The sequence below is a fragment of the Vicugna pacos genome, chromosome 33, assembly GCF_048564905.1.
Source record: "Vicugna pacos chromosome 33, VicPac4, whole genome shotgun sequence".
Taxonomy (NCBI): domain Eukaryota; kingdom Metazoa; phylum Chordata; class Mammalia; order Artiodactyla; family Camelidae; genus Vicugna; species Vicugna pacos.
Genome location: NC_133019.1, coordinates 15,178,460 through 15,196,667, shown reverse-complemented (window position 1 = coordinate 15,196,667; position 18,208 = coordinate 15,178,460). Strand labels below are relative to the sequence as shown.

The following is an 18,208-nucleotide window of genomic DNA, read 5'->3' as shown; positions in this document are numbered from 1 at the left end:
TCTCAGAGCACTCTCTTCTGTCTTGTTACTCTGACCAAAGTCTAGAATGGTGGCCAGTGTGGAGGGCAGCCCCTCAGGAGGGTCCTGAAGGGTCTGGAGGGGACTCCAACTCAGTCTTTCCCCTTCACTACTCTCCTCTTTCCCCACCAAGACCCCACAGGCTATCCTGGGGTCATCTTTGCCTGCTCCCAACTTCTCACCTTCCATCAGTCATTCCGATTGGTCATCTCTTAAATCTGCCCCCTCTTCCAACCCTTGCAGCCACCACCCTGACCATCCACCAGCATCTCCCCTAGAATTATTGCAACAACCACCCCATCGATCTCCTGCCTCCAATCTCTTCCATTCTAATCAGTCTGTACCCTTATTCCTTTTAAGCAAACCCAGATGCTCAGCTATCAATACAGAAGGATAAAATAAGTGAGAATGGACCCCTCTTTTTGGTACCGTGCTGCCAAAGGGACATTTCCCAGAGCAAATCTAAATAGATTAAAAACCCTTCCATGGCTCCCCAGAGCTCCCACGATAAAAGCATTCATTCATTTACTCTTTCTTTCATTCAGCAAGTGTTTGTTGGTTCCTACCAAGGGCCAGGCCCTGTTCTAGATTCTGGAGTTACATTAATGAACAACAGGCAGAGCTCCTCTCTCAAGGAGCCTATAGTCTAGCTTGGTCACACCAGCAATTAGAGCGCAGTGTCTGATGGGGGAGAAACAGGGTGTGATGGGTGTGAGGGGAGCATCTAGGTTGCACCCAAGGCGTCCTTAGCAGGGCACAGACAGTTCTTTCCAAGTTTGCCCAGCGTACTTTTCTGGCCTCATCTTTTTCCCTCCCTCTAACCCTCCTCCCCTAAGCCACTCAGTAGTTGTTCCTAGACTAACCCCAGCACCCATGTTCATGCTATTCCCTATTCCTGAAATGCCTTTCCCCCTTTTACTAACCATTTCAGCCCATCAGTCAGCCAATTAGATTTATTGAGGATGTACTCTGTGCCAGGCACTGTGCAAACCCCAAAAGAGACAACGCTAAGCACAACAAGGCACACTCCCCGCCCTAAAGAGCTTACCGGTTAGTGGGAGGAGACACACATGAATCAAAGGAGCACAGAAGGTGCACGTTTATAGCTCTGCAGACGTGCTGTGAGGGGCCCAGGGGACTGATGAGAGCAGGTAACAGACATACAGCTGAGTCTGAAGACTCCGTAAAAACTTCTCCAAGGAAGGGGCGATTCAGCAGGGATCTGGGAGGGGCGAGAATGCTCCAAGCAAAGGCAACACGCAGATTGCCGGTGGCAGGAGAGAGTAGGGGTGCTCCCAAGGGACTGGAAGACGCTGGAGAGGAAGATGAGAGGAGCAGGGGCCGGAGCGATGGTTGAGCCAGATTAGGCAGAAGCTTCAGAGCCGAGGTAAAGATGGGTACTTTTCCTCAGAGCAACGGCATTCATTTTTATAAAGCAGCCCGGGGACGTGATCAGCTTGCTACCATCTTTAAGACCCAGGTTAAATGTGCCTCTACCTTCCCAGCAGCCCCGGCAGTCCCCTCACTCGACAGCTCCCTGTAACAGCGCACGTGCCACACACACACGTGTCACACACATGTGTGACACGGTGAGGACTAGTTGGTGGTAAGGCCTCACAGAGGAGACCCTGCCCTCTTCATCTTTGTCCTTTCAGCTGCACACAGGGTCTGGTACGTGCTCAGTAAAGTTTTGTTGAATCAATCCATCGACACGAGTGGTTGCCAGTTTCCTTTCCTCCCCTCCATCACCCTGCCCAGGCAGGGAAGTTCCGCCCCGCTGCCTTAGTTCAGACTCCTCCCATCCCGTGCCTTCTGAGCAATCTCTCTGCCTCCCTCCTTTCCCCCTCCATCCTCCACAGGGCTACCAGGTTTCCTTCCTAAACAAAGGTCAGCCCAGGCCCCTCTACTTCTCATAGAAGCCTCCACTGACCCCCCATCACCCTTAGGATCAAATTCAAATTCTTCAGGCTAATTGTTCAGTGCCTTTCATGATCCAATCTCAAGCTAATCTTTCTGGCCTCATGTTTCATTGCATCCTTCCTTCCCTGGACCCCATATTCCAAGTACAATCAAGGTCCTACAGTATTCCTCAAATAGGCCTCCACTCCCACCCGCAAGCCACTGCTCAGGCTGTGTGCTTCCCTCACGTTTTCCTAACTAGAAAACTGCTGATGCTTCAAGATACAGCTCAACTGCCACGCCACGACCATCTCTTTCTCTAATCCCCCAAACCCGGAACTAGCAGCTTCTTTTTTTGTATAAATGTAGTTATTCCTAGCGCCTTGCCCAGGAGCCAGCACATCCTAGCCCCGTCTGTCCCTGCCGGGACCTCTGCCTGCATCTGCCACTGAGGCAGCCGGGAAGAGTGGGAGGGACAGGAGAGACTGCATTCCCAGGGGGAAAAGGAAACAAGGCCACCCTTGTTCAAATATTCAGTTCAAGTATTCTAGGAAATGATTTCTAAACCTATAGAGAACCACCCATTGTTTCTGGATGACTTCTCAAGTTCAGACATAAAATAACAAGTTTCTGATTTACATACTATAAATAAAAGTGGCCTCCCCAAATTGCTTATTTTGTTAAGCAACCACTTTTCTTTTTAACTTTGTCTGAAAGCCATTTACTTTGGGAGTCTTTCGAATTTATAGCTGAAGACTGAAACTTATGAGATACTCAGTCGACTACAGAGTGTGAGAAGAATTCCCCACAGGGCGAGTCAGTGGTGTCACTCTTGGACACAAAGGGCATTTTCCATCTGCTTTGGTGAAGACGCGAAGGAGTAGCAAAAAGTATCAGTCCTGTGGTTGACCACAAGTACTTTCCCAAACATCTGCTCCAGGTCAGCGAGCGCTGTCCAACAGTTTAAATCAATGTTTAATGACTGACACGACTATAAAACCCTGTCACGGAGAAAATAAGTCACTCTCTCCATGTGCAGCTTTCTTTGATACCTACTTTGTCACTCACTGATCTTTGTTTCTTCTCCAAGAATGGCTTTCATCAATTATCCAAAGCTCATCAATGCCTGATTGCATACAGGGAGGGTGGGCACGGGGCAAAGTTCTCTGCTCTCTTGGAATCAGCAGTCCAACCCAGATGCACGTGTGGAATGGAGACAGCAAAATGGCCCCAGGAGAGCTGTCGTCCGCTGGATACAACACAAGCAAAATTAGAGTTTTCTTCCTTTTCACACCATCTTGTGTGGGGACAGCTCCTCTGAAGTTTATTCTGTTTCTGTGACCAACCTGAGAGGTAAGCTAGTCGGGGGTTTTGATCGGTGACCACACGGAGAGCAGAGGGGATGATAGTTTGCCCAGGTTCACACTGGTGGGCCAGGTGACCGAGGCAAAAGGAAAATCCCCGTCTTCTGACTTTAAATCCGGAGCTCTCTCCCCATCTCCACGGCTGCCCCCACCACAGACCTGGGGAGACCAGAGAGACTGACAGCATCCGTGCCCTTGGAGTGAGAGGCGGGTCTAGGGCTGGGGTTTAGGTGGGAGAGAGAGGGAGGGGCTTGAGGAACGAGGGCAGCTTGGACAAGTGGGGTGGATGCAGCTGACAAATCCAGTTGAAGGGGATTTTCAGGACCTTTTAAATTAGGGGAGAGAACTGACTTGCTATGTGACAAGATGAGGAAAGAGGCGGGTGAAACTGCAGGGCCTTGGCTTTTAAGTGGTTCCCATTTAATGTTAAAAGGCACATCCAGAGAAGGAAACTCCAAATGCCAGTTCAGCTTCCCTCGCTTTTCCTGCCGGAACAGGTGCAAACTTCCTGGGCCTGGGGCTGCCTCAGGGATGCCAGGAGCCAGCAGTGAGCTGTCAGCCTCCTCTCCGGTCTCGGCCAGTCTGTGAACCACGAAGCAGCTGTCCCAGTGAGCTGGCTAATTAAATTAGAGCCCACTGAATGCTTTACTGACCTGCAGCTCACTCCAGCGAGCAGGCCTACTTGAAAGGTGTCTGTGTCCATGGCTGTTGGTTAACAGATTGAACAAAAGGGTCAAAGACGATAAGAGGAAGCAGGAAAAGTGAACAAGGCATGAGAAGCACAGCTGCGGGAGTGTGACCTGTAGGAGACTTATTTATCTGATGTTATGGGTTGAATTAAATGCCGCCCCCCATCCCCACCCCTGCGCCCCAAAAGTCATATGTTAAAATCCTAACTCCAGTGCTTCAGAATGTGACCTTATTTGGAGACAGTGTCTTTGCAGAGGTAACCAAGTTAAAATGAGGTCATTAGGATGGGACCTGATCCAGTGTGACTGGATTATCCTTGGGGGGGGGGATGTGGACAGAGAGACACACACAGAGGGAAGACAATATGAAGAGACACAGAGAGATGGCCAAGGACACAGACCCGGAACAGGTCCTTCCCTCACAGCCCTCGAAAGGCACCAGCTCTGCCAACACATTGATTTTGGACTTCTAGCCTCCAGAACTGGGGTGACGCATTTCTGCTGTTCAAGCGCCCCGACTTCTGGTGCTCCGTTTCAGCAGCCCTCGCCAGCTAATACATCTGGGGACACACAAGAGCCAGAAAGACCCCTGGGTGAGAAAGAATTGTCCTGAGAACACATGAAAAGAGCACCAGCTTCAGGAATCAAACTAACCTGGGCTGCAACCCTGACTTTGTATTACCCGCTGTGTGTCCTTGGGCAAGGCACTCAACCTCTCTGTGCCTTGAATGCTCATCTGTAAAATCGGGATAGTAACAGCTTCGTCAAAGGAGTGTTCTTAGGATTAAAAGTATAGTCTTTGGCTTATACAGATCCGGGTCACACATGGCCCCTCAGCAACTAGGCACAGTCACCAGCGTAAATTCTGACCACCTACCAAACACTGATGAGAACGGGTACGAGGCGCTTTTTGTAAAACAACTACAAAGTGCACCACGGCCGGATAGCAGCACGCCCTCTGCGGGGCTCTGTGAACGTTATGACGAATGCTGCCCCTCTCAGTTCTTTCTGCCCCATCGCATTTATCACACATTTGCTCTCTCTCCCTCTCTGTCTGGAGACCTCAGCTTTATGCGCAGAAGGCCCCCGCCTTCATTTCTCCTGCCGGACTTGGGCCGGGAGGAGAGAGTTCATTTAGCGGCGCCCAGGGCCTTCCTCCCGCCGCTTCACTCTCCAGCTCACTCCTGGAGAGAGCCCTATATAGACTTTGAGAAAAAATATATATATACCTTTATTTGCTCTTTTTTGTTGCCTGGCTTAAAAAACAAATACTTGTTACTTAAACCCTCCCACCTCCACTCCTAAATAATAATCATCATAATAAACCCAAATGGAAACCACTTCCAGTAACAGGAATAATAAGGACACATAATAAAGCTCTAGATTCCTTGGGAAATTGGCTGTTTTGGTTAACTGTCTATTCTACTTAAAAATCACTCTATCAGAGCTGAAGACTGACTTCTAAAGAATTAGAATGTAAATCAAATATTCTAAATTCCAAGTGCACTGGGCTGGCTGGATCTTTACTGGTTTGGAAGCCTTGTAGAACTTGGCGGTGTTTCAGGGACACTGTCAGGGCTTCAGTTAGTGCTGAGAAGTCCTGGTAACAAGAACTGGAGGTAATTGGTGCCTCCACGTGGTCCAAATTCGAAACAAACAGGCTTTGATACATATACATAAATACAAAGATCCACACACGGCCAAGGGCAGGAGCGCTGCTGGACCCAAAATCAAATCCTTCCCATGTTGGAGGTCTCCTGGCACTTCCCTCTACTTCCAAGGACACTCCAGCTCACACCACAAAGGTGCCCCGTTTTTCTCTTTATTTGGGCCATGTTGCCACATCGTGTGGGGCTGACCTCAAATCAATCATGGTTGTTTATTAAGCTTTTACTGCCCAGCTCCATATCAAGAAAAGCATTAGACACCATTCCTGCCCTCAAAGAGTTCCTATTTGGTTGGAGAACTGCCTCCATAATTAAACGCTAAACTGAGTGCATTGAGCTCAAAATGCGAAACACTAGAGCTAACGTGTCTGTGATCACTGTGTCGGGCACTCTGCTGTGCGTTTGACACAGATTATCTCTTTGAATCTTCTTAGTGGCCCCATGAGGGCAGTCATCTTGCTACCCCCATTTTACAAATGAAGGTTCTGAGTTGGAGAGAGAATAAATAACTTGGCCAAGGTCTCAGAACCAAGTAAATAAGGACTTGGGTGCGAAACCCAGGTCAGTGTGACTTCACAGCCCGTGCTGGCACGTCACCCCTGCGCCTGCCACCCCACCTTCCTCTTACCCAAGTCCGGGCAGACCAGCTGGCCGCTGCGAAGGTCTGCCAAGGGGCCAGAACTAGGTCACTTCTGCTCTTCCTTGCCTTCCCTCCTCATCCCCACATACTCACCACAACTCCTCCTAACCTTTCCCAAGAAAAGCAAAGCAAAAAAACAGAGAACTGAGACAAGAGGCTTCTCAGGACCCTTTCCTTCTACTGTGAAGCAAACTCCAAGGGGAAATATACTTCAACGCAAATAAAAAAGGTTTTTATGTCTTTGTTTCATGGAATAATAATATTACTTTCTTAACAAGACCGTGACTCTATAAAAAAAAATTAGCTGTCATATGGGTCCATGTCCTCCTCTAACTGAAACTACACTTTCTTTCCTATTGCTTTGCTGGTAGAAATTAGCAAAAGACAAAAACCAGAAAGTTGATTGTATTGAGTTCTCAGGGAACCCCAAGTTAAATTCTCATAGGTTAATAAAATGAACATTAAACAACCAGGCATTTGGGGTAAAGAGAAACAGAAAATTAGAAATAAATCTGCCGTGTGCACGTACTGCAGCACCACCCAGCCGGATGCAAGAGGGGGCCGATACGTTTTCCAAATGAACAAGATGTTGACACAGGGATACAGGGGGTTTCAGCTTTCCATCAGTCTGCTAGAGATCCCACTCTGCTAAAAACCAGAATGTCCAGTATGTTTTTTAATTGCCTTGCTAATAATTGCTTTTCAGAAAGCCAAAGAAGCAAAGAGGGGAACTTTTTACCCAAAACATCAGTTAGGAAACAGCTGCAAATTTCACAGCAGGTGAGGAAGAAATGATTTGACCTAGGCACAGGAAAGCATATCTCAAAGAGCACAGAAAAGTGCCAGAAATAATCTCATGTCCATAGACTTTAAGAGAAAGATATCATATATCACTAACATGTGGAATCTAAAAAAATAGTACAAATCCACTTATTTACAAAACATTCTCACAGACATAGAAAACAAACATGGTTACCAAAGGGGGAAGGGGAAGGGAGGGATAAATTAGGAGTTTGGGATTAATAGATACACACCATTATATGTAAGATAGATAAACAACAAGGATTTACTGTAAAACACGTGGAACTATATCCAATATCTTGCAATAACCTGTAATGGAAAAGAATCTGAAGCTATGCACCTGAAACTAACACAATGTTGTTAATCAACTATAATAAATCAAACAAAAAGTAAAAAGAAAGACATCATACTATGAATGAAAGAGGAGGTGGATCGTGCAAAACCAAAAATCTGACCATATAGTCAATAGGATGATACAATAAAAAGCAGGAGTGTGGCTGCAACAATAACAAAAACATGAAAATATAGCATGGGGAAGATCAAAGCCCAGAATATGCTGAAGTTTTGAAAAAATATTATTTCAAGGAATTTGAGGGGACAGGGAGGGAGTATGGTCAGTGAAAGAAAAGGAAGAAAAAGAGTTGGGCTATACTCGGAGCTGATAATGTGATGTTGAAAAAAGTGACACACAGAATGTTGCAGACTGTCTGGCATGAGCGTGTGTTACCTTTATAATCAGGAAAACACTGAGTGTTAAACACCTTTTTTTAGGATGTTCTGTTAACATTTAGATCTGTGATAAAAATTTAGTCTTTAAATCCTGTGGAGTTTAATTTTTTAAAGTGACACAGAGAAAACCGAACAACTCAGACCCTACTTTGCTTCCATGTTCCTATCAGGGAGCATTATCTTCCACCTGGAAAGGCTAGAACCAACATATCTGAGAGGAAAATGAAGCCTGAGATAGGTGAAAAGATAGAGAAAGAAAACCTGGGTTTTAAATGAGTTCACAGTTCTAGACTCAGATGAATCCTACCCCATGGGACTTAAGAGAACCTTCAGATGTAATCACAAAACCAGGTTACATAGCCCTTGCAATGAGCAAGTGTCCCAGTTTTCCAAAAAGGGGCAAGAGACCTACAGCTACTTTAGACCACTGTGATTAAAGTTAATTTTACAAAAGACTACTAAATAGCTGGTGAGCAAGAAGTCCTAATTTTTTTAGTTTTAAGCAATAATAATGTAGATACAGATACGGCAAACTATTTAGACTGTGCATTTAGGAAGAGAGCTTAGTATGGAAATTAAATGAAATTTCTAACAGTTAATCTGACACATTTAATGTTGTGCATAATTTGTATTTTACCACATGGTAATTAATCAAGCATAAATGGAGCCCGTCATGCACATGAAAACAATTTGTATTCTTTTAAGGCAGCATTTCTAAAGTCAGAGAGTGGGAATGGGAGACAGAAGCCAGTTCCACTCCTGACGCCACTGCCCCCAGACAGACCTTAGGGAAGGGAGTTAGCTGCACTGCCTTGAACCAAGCCAGTCCCAGACTCCCGCCAACACCCAGTCCTAGGACCCACTAGTTAGAGCTTGGTCACCGTGTCTCCTGGGAGTCTCTGGGAAAGGAACCCGGGAGAATCTGGTTCTAAGCGGATAGGAGGTCTCCTCTCTGATGAAATAATCAGTAAGAGGAGTCTTCTCTGGGCACCTTCTGAACACTCAGAAACGATGGGGTCAGGGTGGCTGGAGCAAGCGCTGGGCAGAGGGAAGAAGGAAACAAAGGGGAAGTGGTGGCAGGTCAGCCGTCAACTGCACTTGAGGCATTTGTGATTTAACACCCTGTGTTCAGGGAATGGGAGTGGGGCGGTTGCAGGGTGAGCCTGAGTAGAGAGCTGAGGTTGGGGAGAAAGGGGAGGAGGCAGGCAGCTAGAAGACAACCCCTGCGGGCAGAGGAGAGGGGGGATGACAAGGGCCGAAAGAAAGATGCAAAAAGAGAAAGCCCCACAAGACACAAAATTCAGACTTTTCACAGGAATGAGCCCTGGGTTGAAAATCATATGTCATCTGCTTCAACAATTGAGCGTGTGTTTGTGGGAGCAACGGGGAGGGCGGGGAGAGGAGGGGTACCAATGAAACAAGACTGGCTGTATCCTCACAATTGCTGAAGATGGGTGGTGGGTACCTAGGGGCTCCCCACACTACTTTCTCTTTTATATACATTTTCTTTTTAAAAAAAAAACTGAAGCCACTAAAGATTTCCCATTTGACTCAGAGTTAAAAAAAAAAACACCAAAATCACTATAATGGCCTGCACAACCTTGCCCCCTCCTCTCCTGTTACATCTCTACCCTCCTTTCCTCCTCCTCTCGCCCTCACTCTCTGCTGCTCCTTCACCAGGCACATCCCTCCCACCTTAGGGCTTTGCAAGGGCTGGTTGCTCTGTCTGCACCCGGATATCCACACAGCTTACCCCCCTTCTCAGGGAGGCGTGCTCTGACCATCCTGTTCAGAATGTCAGCTCACTTCTCTTTCCTCCAGCCCTAGAACTCCAGAGGAGTTCAAATTTATCACCCTGTGTTTACTTTTTCCACACACTTACAATCTTCAAACATACTATCTAATTTACTTATTTTATGTTGATTATATATCTGTCTTTATCACCAGAATTTAAATCGCCAGAGAAACGGGATTTGGGGTGTTTTGGGGGGAGGAGTGTTCAGTGACTAGAGCAATGCAGAATCAATGTAGGAAGTTTTAGAACCACTTATAAGGCTGAGACAAGAGAGGGAGTAGGTGCCTCTGGCCTTGGGACTAGAGTCTTCTTCAGTAGCTAGAGTAGCTAACTGAGACCCATCCACTCCCACCCCACCCTCTCAAGAAATCTGGGGCACCTGATTCCTGAGGAGGAGTGAAGAACTTATACATAGCTCATCAAAATTATTGCCCTCCTCCCCAAACTCGAGGCAGACGTTTCATAACAAGGTTTTGAGACATCTAAGGCTATCTCCAGTTACATCACATGACCTCCCACTAAATTCTTAACCAAACTCCTCATCACAAAGTGAGGAATTTCTGTCTAAATCATATAACTGAAAAACTTCTGAAAATTGGAGCTTTGTAACTTTCAGGAAATCTTAGGCTTTAGCAAAATGCGTATTTTTAGGAGGAAGTTATCACAAAACCAGTCTTCAAAGCCAGTTCTGTGATTAGGAAGAATGTGAGCATCAAAACCCAATTTAAAAAGACTGCTTTGTACCAAGACTTTTTTGTATGTGAAGCAATTTCCAATAGCCTTATCCCTTCCTGAGCTGACAGCTACCTCCCTTTGCTAAGAAGTCACTCCTATACATGCCCTCATTTCTCCACTGCGCAAACCAGATGTGGCGCTTGGGCAGACTACTCCTGTGGGCCAGGTTTCTTATGACAAAAACACCCCAGGGGATGTGTGCGTAAGTACCTCTCAGAACTTCCAGAAGATAGACATAATCTCGGGAAATCAGATAAACAATAGAATGAAACCCCCTGAAGGGGTTGCTTTAAGTGCATCTTTTAATCCTTTATCTTGCTATCAATCAAAGAAAACAGTTTGATCTATTCACGAGTGACGGTTCGGAGATACGTTGCTGTTTATAACACAGATGCATGCAGAGCCTGGGTCACCCTTCTGGGCTGGCTGAGGCCAGAGCAGAAGCCCAGGGTGAAGAGGACAGGCTCCCTGGCTTCCGTTTCCAGCCATCGGCCCTGGATGCCTGTGATGCTCCCAGGCCTGAGGGAAGAGTGCCATCTGGAGGAGCTGCATCCCAGAGAGAAATCCAGGGCCAAGCTGACCACGGAACAGGGCAGTTCAGGACCCACGCTGTCACAGCAGCCACTGTAAGTCACCTCGGGGATTTAGGTTTTTGGCAGACTTGCCTTTTTAACAAAAACTTGCCTTTTGACTAAAATTTGGGGGAACCATTCTTGAATTTCATTTCCCAGTCAGCTGCATAGTCCTGGTTGTTATCCAGGAAGCGGTGTCTTCTGGGCGGCCTTCAGGTCCACTCAATGAGTCAACGTCCTTTCCTCCCATCATCCACATCCTCCTTCTAGAGAAGGTTCCGCTCCCATTCCAACTCAGGCCCCCTATCAGGGCAGGTACCTTCAAGGTCCCCGGGGGAGCTGCCAGATCCAGCTCCCAGGCCGCTCAGTCGGATGGCTCATCCCTAACTTAATCACGAGCTAGCAACTGCCCTGGCCAGGGGAGCGGACGGAGTCCGCGCGCTCTGTGCGCTGTGACACACTAACTGCCCGTTAGAGGAAGGAGTCCCGGGGGTGCCGTCTACACAGCCTCAGGACCGTGACGCAGTTTTTGTGCTAATGGGGGGAGGCAGGGAGGGAGGGAGGCGCACGCTTTGCAGTTACAAGAGACCCCGCCCCCAAACGGCTGTACCTGTCAAGCAACAGGAATAGCTAGCTGCTCTGAACAAAAGCAAGCTGCGTGCGTAGCCGTCCTGCAATGCGTTTACTTCAGTTCTGTGCTCAGTTCCCCAGCCTCACAGTTGCTGACAACAGAATGCCGCTGGAGATGTGGGAATTTTCAAGAACAGGCATTTTCTTCACCTGTGAAAATGGTCCCTTCAGCCTCTCAACAAAGACAACCTCTTTGTTCACAAAAAACTCAAGTTGGTCGGGGCGATACTTTTTTCCATGTGTTCTCAGAGTAAGATATGTTGAGTACAGACAACTTGTCATTAACCACAGCTGAGTTCTGTTATAAAAAGAAACCAGCCTTCTTTCTGATTCATTCTATGACCCCTAAAAAGGCAGAAGAAAAACTAAGCAACCAGAATGTCCAGGGGCTGAGCCCTAAGAACAAGAAAGCGAGGGCAGAACACTTCCGGCAGGAAGAAAAACACTTGGTTCTCTGTGGGTCAGGGTTTGCGGGGCTTGAAGCCTAGGGAAGCAGATCATTTTACTGCAAACTTCCTCCAGACAGCACCTCCTCCCAGGCACAGAAAGATCACACTTTCTACCCTCTTTACACAAGAGGAAATCGTATTTCAGTATGAAGAGATACAGTCCAGCGTCCTACAGAGAATAACTTTAATATAATATACACCTCCGATGGCTGCAAAGAGTTAAGACAAAAAGTTGAGCTGAAGGATCACCTACCCACGTCCACCAAATAAAGGATTAGGCCACAAAGCCCACAGTTAGCATCTCAAAGCACATACATGCCAAAGGACCCTTGGCAATTTACAACCTTTGCCGTTTGGTACAGAAACAGGAACCTGAGAGGCCAGGAAAAAAAAAATCCAACCAATAAAATAGAATTTAGTTGAAATAGCAAAAAGTGCCAAAAATTTATACTGAAAGAAAGACCTAGGAGTCCTAAGAATGCTGAGAAATTATCAGATAGTGTTATGAAGAACAGGGTAGTGAGCAAGTCCTCTGTGAGGATCATAAATGTCAGTAAAAAGGATGGCACAGAAGACAGGAGAATGTGACGGTCTCTTCTGTCCAAGCTCCCATGTTATTAAAGACACTCACCCTTAACTCTGAAAAGCATTATTTATTGGAAAGAAATATTAGAGGAAGTCTCCTTAATTCCTGCAAGGCCAAATATGGTTCCCTTATCCTCCAAAATACATCTCCCATTTGCTCACGAATTCTTTACCCTGACTCGTGCAATGTCCTGGATTCCTTGATCCGAGGCCCGGGCTGGTTATTTTCAATGGACACAGTTCCCAGAGGGTCCTGGAAGCAGCATGAGATCATGCTGCCCCGCAGTTTCTCATCACGGGAGGGTAGCTAAAAAGTCAGCAAACCGAGGTGCTTCACTTGACATCTTAACATCCATTTCTGCAACAAAGCCTAGTACAAGCCATGAGGTACGGTGTTCTTGGGTGAAATCAAGCTTCCAGAATAGATTAGTTCACCAAAACCAGGAGGTGATTCCAAGAAGCCTTTAAAGGAGTAATTACGCCAACAGAGGAATCCACATAGTCAAGACACAGCCTTCTCAGGAGGATGGAGCTATTTAATCTTAGCAAGGGCAGCCGCTCTTCTTTCCGTGTTCTGGAACAAGGCACGAATTAAAGCTTTCACTTCACTGGAAGAAAATGCAGCTGCCAAGGGCCCTTTTCCGTCTGCCCACCTGCAAAATAAAAGATACAATTTCTATTTCCTATTATGTCTCTAAAGTATAAGCAAGATTTTAAAATTGCTTACTTGATCCCAAACATGGATTTGTTTTAAACGGAAATAAAGCAAAACATGGCATCCTCTCCTTCTCAATAGCTTTGATGTCTTCTGCGCTTTGGAATCAGCAGAGGTGGGCAAACAGACCAAGTCAGGAAGGTAAGACTGCTCCCCCTTACTCTCTACTCACTCCGCCCTGTTTGAACTTGACAATGATGACCACACCCTCACACGGCAATATATACTGATGGGATGTGTAAGTACTTTAAAAAGTGAACCATGGGCCACACGTTTTAACTGACAACAGACAGGTATAAAAAATACATATGAAATCACACACAATCCAGTAGAATAAAGGGTAAAAATTATGATAACAGCTCACAGACATAGAGAACACACTAGTGACTACTGGGGGAGGAGCAATATAGGAGCAGGGGACCAAAAGCTACAAACTGTTACATATAAAAGAAGCTACAAGGACATAGTGTACAACACAGGGAATACAGCCAATCTTTCAGAATAACTATAAATGGAGTATAGCCTTTAACAATTGTGAATCACTATACACCTGTAACCTATATAATATTGTACATCAACTAGACTTCAAAAAAAGACATAGATTCCCAGTATCAAAAAAAATGTACATTTTACAATGGAAGAAAAAGGATCAGTGAACAGATGCTCAATCTCATCATGTAGGGAAATGTGAATTAAAATGACAATGAGCTATCATGTCATGGCAACAATCTAGCAAAAATTTTTAAGTCTGATAATACCAAATACCGGTGAAAATGTGAAGCAACAGGATAAGCTATATTGAAATAAATAAGCTATAAAATAAATAAGCCACAGGGATACAATGTAAACACAGAGTACAGTCAATACTTTGGTGATGGATGGTAACTGGCCTTATTGTGCTGGTCACTTAATAATGTGCAAACATATCAAATCCCTATGTTGCGCATCTGAAACTAATATAATGTTGTACAGTAACTCAATTAAAAAAATAAAAACTATAAAATATGTATAAAATAGAACATGATACAGCAGTGAAAATGAACCACAGATTCATGAATGAATTTCTTGAATGAAAGAAGCAAGTTTTACAAGGTACCATTTTTAGAAAGCTCAAAACAGGCAAGTGTAAACTTTATATTGTTTAGGGATATGTGCAAATGTGGTAAAGCTATAAAAAGGCAAAGAAAGAAGTAACACAAAATTCAAAATCGTGTTAGTTCTGGTGGGGACCATTTGGAGAAGGGTACACAAGGGTACACATAGGTAGCGGTAATACTTTTCTTAAGCTGGGTAATCACTACATGAGCATTTATGTTACTCTTTGTTTAAACTGTGAACATATGTTGCATATACTGTACTCCTCCATATGTATGTTTGATAATTTTTGAATGTTTAAACTAAAGGTACTTTTTTCAGTAAAAAAAAATTTTCTCAGGTTAGTTATTATCTTTGTATTTCCTGAAATCTCTGAGAAAAAAAACAAGCTGAGATATAATAATACTGTAATTTTTCTCATAGCAAAGAATTACTGATCATTGTTGGGCTCCAAGAGGGCCCTGGAATAGCACAAAGAAAAATTCTAATCTGCTGCCCTCTGGAGTCTTACCTGAAAACATCTTATAACCCACTAAGGACTTGTAAATAACAAAAGGAATAAATCAAATTTTGTACTGAGTGTAGTTAGAGATATTTTAATGTGTTTTTTTTTCAAGCAAAAATCTCATTTACCTCGTTTTAGAATGGATAATATTTGCTGAGAACAACTCAGACCCATCCAGGGTGACCAGACTGGTATCGCCGGGCATCTGCAATTAACCGAGCTAAAGCAGAGAGACAAGTAGCTACAGGGATGGATATTGACCTTAAGGTCTGTTCAGTGAGCTCCCTATGCAAGGTGTTAATAATATACCAAGACAATAATAAAAGCATCCAAGGATGTGTAACTGACCCTTGTCTATTCTGTTTTGCATAGTATCAATGACCTTTGCACTCTCAGGATGAAATGACATAGAATACAATTACTGGGCAAAGAAACATTAACTGATGGTGTAGAAATAAACACATCATCTACCATATTTAAGAAAAGATGAAACTTCTCTATGTGTATGACGCTGAATCTCTAAAACTACTTCACTCCCTGCAGAAAACTGCTAGTCAATCTAACAATGGTTTGATGCTGAATATTTTTATAGATAAAAATCACTTCTCTGTTAACGTATCAAGGCAATCTTAAAATGCATCCACTGTTGGTTAAAATGGGCAAGAATTTCCATCCAGGTGTCAGAGGGTTATACCTTTTACATGCAAGGTTATCTGTCTGTACAGCATGCCAAAACATGTTCAAGACCAATATAATAGAAACAAGGTCTTTATGTCATCGAACATGAGAAAGCAGTAATGAGGTCCACATCATGACAGACCCCGCAAAGGCCCCAACTACTGCCACTCAGCGTGCAGCTTCCCTGAGTAACGTTAAGAGACAGAGAAGAGCATTGCCATCAATGGCACCAATACTCTTTCACGGCTGTGATGAGATATATAAACCCTACAGAAGGGCTGACCCACCGATCCCCGATTTCTTGCAGGCTGGCCTGTAACATCGTCATCAATTCTTTGAATGGCATCCATTTTGGCACATAGACTGGAACCTCTTCTTGATATTTCTTGTTCTTGCTTTCTTCAGATAGAGGTGCAAATACTTGGGGTCCTTCATCCATCACTGTTTTGCATAAGGAATATAATCTATCACCATCTTCCGTAGAGATGTCCTGGTTTTGCACAAAGGGAACAGAACAGAACAGAACTGGGCCAGCTTAACATGAAAAAATGCTCAATATCACTAATTATCAAGAGAAGTGCAAATCAAAACTACAGTGAGGTATCACCTCACACCAATCAGAATGGCCATCATTCAAAAGTCCACAAATGACAAATGCTGGAGAGGCTGTGGAGAAAAGGGAGCCCTCCTCCACTGCTGGTGGGAATGCAGTTTGGTGCAGCCACTGTGGAAAACAGTATGGAGATTCCTCAAAAGACTAGGAATAGACTTACCATAGGACCCAGGAATCCCGCTCCTGGGCATACATCCAGAAGGAACCCTACTTCAAAATGACACCTGCACCCCAATGTTTATAGCAGCACTATTTACAATAGCCAAGACATGGAAACAGTCGAAATGTTCATCAACAGATGACTGGATAAAGAAGATATGGTAATATTTATACAATGGAATACTATTCAGCCATAAAAACCGACAACATAACACCATTTGCAGCAACATGGATGGACCTGGAGATCATCATACTAAGTGAAGTAAGCCAGAAAGAGAAAGAAAAATACCATATGAGATCACTTATATGTGGAATCTAAAAAAAAAAAAAAAAAAAAAGCATACATACAAAACAGAAACAGACTCATAGACACAGAATACAAACTTGTGGTTGCCAAGTGGGAGGGGAGGGGAAGGGACAGACTGAGATTTCAAAATGCAGAACAGATAAACAAGATTAAACTTTATAGCACAGGGAAATATATACAAGATCTTGTGGTAGCTCACAGCGAAAAAAATGTGACAATGAATATATATATGTTCATGTATAACTGAAAAAATTGTGCTCTACACTGGAATTTGACACAACATTGTAAAATGACTATAACTCAATAAAAAAATGTTTAAAAAAAAAACACCTAAAAAAAAAAAGAATTGGGCCAGCTTAGTAGTAAGTTAAGAGCAGATCTCTGGTGCATGCTATCCAGGGGGTCAGCCACAGCAAGATGTTTTCCAAACAATTTAGCACATCTTACTAGACACCAGATTCCATCAGTGCTGACAACACTCCTAAAGCTAGAATGACACAAAGTATGTTTCAACAGATGGTCGGTACTTTAGTTTGTCTGCATGGAAGAGCCTATTTCTCCAGTAGAATGTGGCACAGCTTGCTGCAAAGCAGGGGATGTTATTGCAAGTAAGATGTTATTACAAGCAAGGTATCAGTTGGCAGAGGCCAGGCAACTTTCCTGTAGGATCATCACACATACAATCCCAACTACAACAGTGTATTGGTGAAGCGGCACACAACACAAGGCTGCACCCCACTTTACTGCATGAAATTATTTAGTTCACTTACATATTACGTAAATATGTAACTTCGTACTTTACATTTTGGAACCACTGCCCCGCTTCCAACCTCTTCATTTACAATTTACACGATATCAGATGAAGCAGCAGTATAATCCCACTGTCTTACACAGGTTTAAAGACAGAGATTAGCAGGTCTTCAGCAAAACAGAATTAAGGCATACGTGAAAAAATAACAGTACAATGAGTGAGACATGAGACACGAACAATTTCTTCTACCACCTGTGTTGACTGAAAATGAGACTTCAACATGACTGTCTCAGCAAAGTGACCATCTGGGACAAGAATTGCATCTCCAGTCTGGCGAGGCATCGAACAGTCCTTACCTCTAGGGCAGTCACTCTGCCGATGATCTCAGAAATTGCTGTATTGAGTAAAGTCCCCATAGCCTTGCAGTATATATTCACTGGCAGGACATCCTGCCACACAACTCCAAGTCGCTTTAGTTGGTGCAGTACCTGTCAGAAGAACACAGCTGTTTACGTGGAAGAGAGATTGTTACAGCTCCTATTTTCTTGATTTACAATTACCATTTGTGTGTGTATGGGAGAAGAGGCGTTATATAAAGGTATGTGCTTCTTGAATATCTAACCTGAGTGATCTCCCAGCTAGATGAAAAACAGACTCATCCTGAGGATGGGAAAACTGCAGCAAAAAGACAAGTCACTTAGAAGAGAGAGGCATTTTTTTTTTTAAGACGAAAGCTAGTATTTAAAATTTCCCAAACCCTAGTTCATGGGTTAAACACTTGCTATGACAGACTCTCTGGGTAACTACTCACT

The 18,208-nt window shown here is 44.4% G+C and overlaps 1 protein-coding gene across 1 annotated transcript in view; it reads right to left on the bottom strand.

The window, feature by feature from the left end:
- Positions 1 to 12,626: 12,626 nt before the first annotated feature.
- Positions 12,627 to 18,208, bottom strand: part of ZW10 (zw10 kinetochore protein) — a 28,420-nt gene continuing 22,838 nt past the window's right edge. The window contains exons 14-16 of the mRNA XM_006207805.3: positions 17,753 to 17,884; positions 15,854 to 16,056; positions 12,627 to 13,226 (exon numbers count right to left, since the gene is read on the bottom strand). Coding sequence (XP_006207867.1) covers positions 13,106 to 13,226; positions 15,854 to 16,056; positions 17,753 to 17,884 — 456 coding nt within the window. The 3' untranslated portion in view covers positions 12,627 to 13,105. The remainder of the gene's footprint in view (positions 13,227 to 15,853; positions 16,057 to 17,752; positions 17,885 to 18,208) is intronic.